The sequence below is a fragment of the Etheostoma spectabile genome, chromosome 5, assembly GCF_008692095.1.
Source record: "Etheostoma spectabile isolate EspeVRDwgs_2016 chromosome 5, UIUC_Espe_1.0, whole genome shotgun sequence".
Taxonomy (NCBI): Eukaryota; Metazoa; Chordata; class Actinopteri; order Perciformes; family Percidae; genus Etheostoma; species Etheostoma spectabile.
This window is the reverse complement of record NC_045737.1, coordinates 5,341,319-5,343,889: the sequence shown is the minus strand read 5'-3', so window position 1 is coordinate 5,343,889 and position 2,571 is coordinate 5,341,319. Positions and strand designations below refer to the sequence as shown.

The 2,571-nt window shown below is 44.0% G+C and overlaps 1 protein-coding gene across 2 annotated transcripts in view; it reads right to left on the bottom strand.

Annotated features, from left to right (window-relative positions):
* The window catches only part of LOC116688895 (transducin-like enhancer protein 1), a 21,166-nt gene that overhangs the window by 4,951 nt on the left and 13,644 nt on the right, over positions 1 to 2,571 (bottom strand). For both annotated transcript variants that reach the window (XM_032515077.1, XM_032515076.1), the window contains exons 9-13: positions 1,686 to 1,799; positions 1,365 to 1,418; positions 956 to 1,105; positions 647 to 785; positions 115 to 314 (exon numbers count right to left, since the gene is read on the bottom strand). In XM_032515077.1, the coding sequence (XP_032370968.1) occupies positions 115 to 314; positions 647 to 785; positions 956 to 1,105; positions 1,365 to 1,418; positions 1,686 to 1,799 (657 nt within the window). The remainder of the gene's footprint in view (positions 1 to 114; positions 315 to 646; positions 786 to 955; positions 1,106 to 1,364; positions 1,419 to 1,685; positions 1,800 to 2,571) is intronic.

Below are 2,571 nucleotides of genomic sequence, written 5' to 3'. Positions count from 1 at the left end.
CTAAAACCAACATGTTACATACAGAAAACTGTTTATGCTGATTGGAGGCTTTCTTTAAACACGCATACATGAAATGTAACTTTACTAAAACGCAGGTCACCCTTTTCTACTCACCATGGGTGAACGGCCGTACGCAGCCACAGCAGCCGCGGCAGCAACACTCATCTGAGGTGACATGTTGTGTAGTCCAGCAGCATAGGCCGCTGCTCCGGCTGCACCTGCCAGCTCCCCGTTCATCCCTGCTGCGTGGGGCAACATACCAAACGCACCTGGGTATGGGCCTGGTACAGCCAGGGGGGTTCGCAAACCTGCAGCTGAGGAGGAGAGGGAAGGAAAGAGTACGGCACATGAAAAGCTGGTAACAACTTAGAAAGCCTTCACGTTTAAAATCCCATAAATATCTAAGAGCACAAGCCTTGACCCCTACAGACTTATCATTACCACATGATCATCTGACATTTCTAGTAGTATCCCTCAATTTGTGTTCTGTCTTTCTCTGTGATATAGAGTTAAGTCAAGCCTAAGCAAACAGAGATTTCTAACTGAAACTGCGTTTGCTGGCAATGTAAGCATGAAGTTGTTTGAGAAACAAAGATTAGCGTAACCTATCAGAAAATTATTTTACAAATGTTTCTACTGGACATACTGGCTGGATGTGGTATCTCCATGGACGGGGGTTTTGATAGATTGGGTCGGATCCCAGGAGTGGAGCTCGGACCAGGGGTGGAGTCCCCTCTGGGTGTGGGTGTGCTTGACTTTAGTCCAGGTGTGCCTGCCTTGTCTCGCTGCCAGAGAGAGAGAGAGAGAGAGAGAGAGAGACAGAGACAGAGAGAGAGAGAGAGAGAGAGAGACACACACTTTAAAGAGATGAAACTACTGCACCTACTATCAATTGATCTGTATACCTGCTCTATCTAACCGTATGCTAAATCAATTGTGTCTTGACCATCCCTACCATTGTCATCTCTTTTGACTTGAGGGAAGAAGAGCTGGCTGATGAAGCAGTAGAAGCTGGACTACAGGGGTCTTTCTTGAGAAGACGGGCTTTATCCAGGCCATTTTCTCTAGGGGAGGGGAGAGGCGTGCCACGAGGGGAGGCTGGATCCTGGTGGAGAGGCAAAGATTCAGTTAACTAACTGAGAACAAAAGCACTGCACAAAAGTGATGTTGGGATTTTCCTGAATAGAATATTGCAGTCCCATGGACAACTGTGAATATAAAGTTCATTTGAAAAGGAACCATCCGCCAAACACTACTGTGACACCTGTTCATTTATAAATCCATCCCACATGAAACAACAACAACAACAACAACCACCACCACCAACTATTAACAAACAATACAAAATATCAAAACATACTGACCTCATTTGAGACATCGACCACTAAATTATCATCGCTTTTCTCCCCGTCGCTGTCCTGCAAAGCAAGACAATTAGTTGGCACACCATTACATAATCTGCACTTCCATCTGGTCAACAGAAAATTGGCACATATGTCCTTTCCTTTGGTTTGCTGATAAACAGGCTGTTAGAAGGAACTTGCATGGAAATATTCCAGTATTCAAATATTCAATATTCAAGTGGAAATTATTACCAAACTGACAAATTATTATGAACAGACAAATTATAAAATGATTTTTCTTCACATAAGCGAACAGACACAGTCAGCAGAACCATTTCTTACATAGTGGCTAGAGTCCTTGTCATCCACCTTGCGTTTCTTGGTGTCATTTGAAAACTCAGGTCCGTTGCGGCGCTTATCTGAGTTCCTAAGACTTTCTGGAAGCAAGGAGTTACTCTGCAGATGAAAGCAGAAAAGAGTAAAAGAAGAACAGAGGGAAGAGATATTAAAGAAAAAGATAGGTAGTGTAGGAAGAAAATATGTGAGACAATTTTGCCATTCATAGTTCAGATTGGGCTTTGTTATGTGTGCATTCTGCTTGAGATCACAAAACAGATCCATCTACCAGTAATTACAACAGCTTTTCAGCTATGTGTAGGCAAGGTTAGAAAAACAGACTCTTACTTGCAAATAGGTTAAAAGTTCACAGAAGCATGAATTAAGCAGCACAAACACTTTAACAGCAACCTCTTTTCTCACTTGACCAAAGCCAGTCACAGCCACACACAAACGCACACCTCTGAAGTTGATGATTACATTAAGAGGCTCTTAAAATCTATCAGTGCTCCCTCTCCTGGCTCTGACAAACTGCAGTGTGTGTGTGTGTGTGTGTGTGTGTGCGCGCACGTTCCAAAGCTACACACAGAGAGCTGCCCCCCACTGGCCTCCTGACCAACAGATCCTATTGTTAATGGATTAAAGCTTCATGTTGAGTCCATTATAGTCTCAGCCTGTCAATGAAATGTGCATCAACATACACAAACACACATGCGCGTGCACAAATCAAGCGAGCGCTTGAGCTTTGAGGGGAGAAAGGGTAAATGAAGGAGGAATAGCTAAGAGAGGAGGAGGGTGAGAAAAAAAAAAAGGGGAAAGGGAGGGGATGAGATTAGAGGACAGAGAGGATGGAGGGAGAGTGTGGAGGATAAGACAGAGTGACAAGAGACCG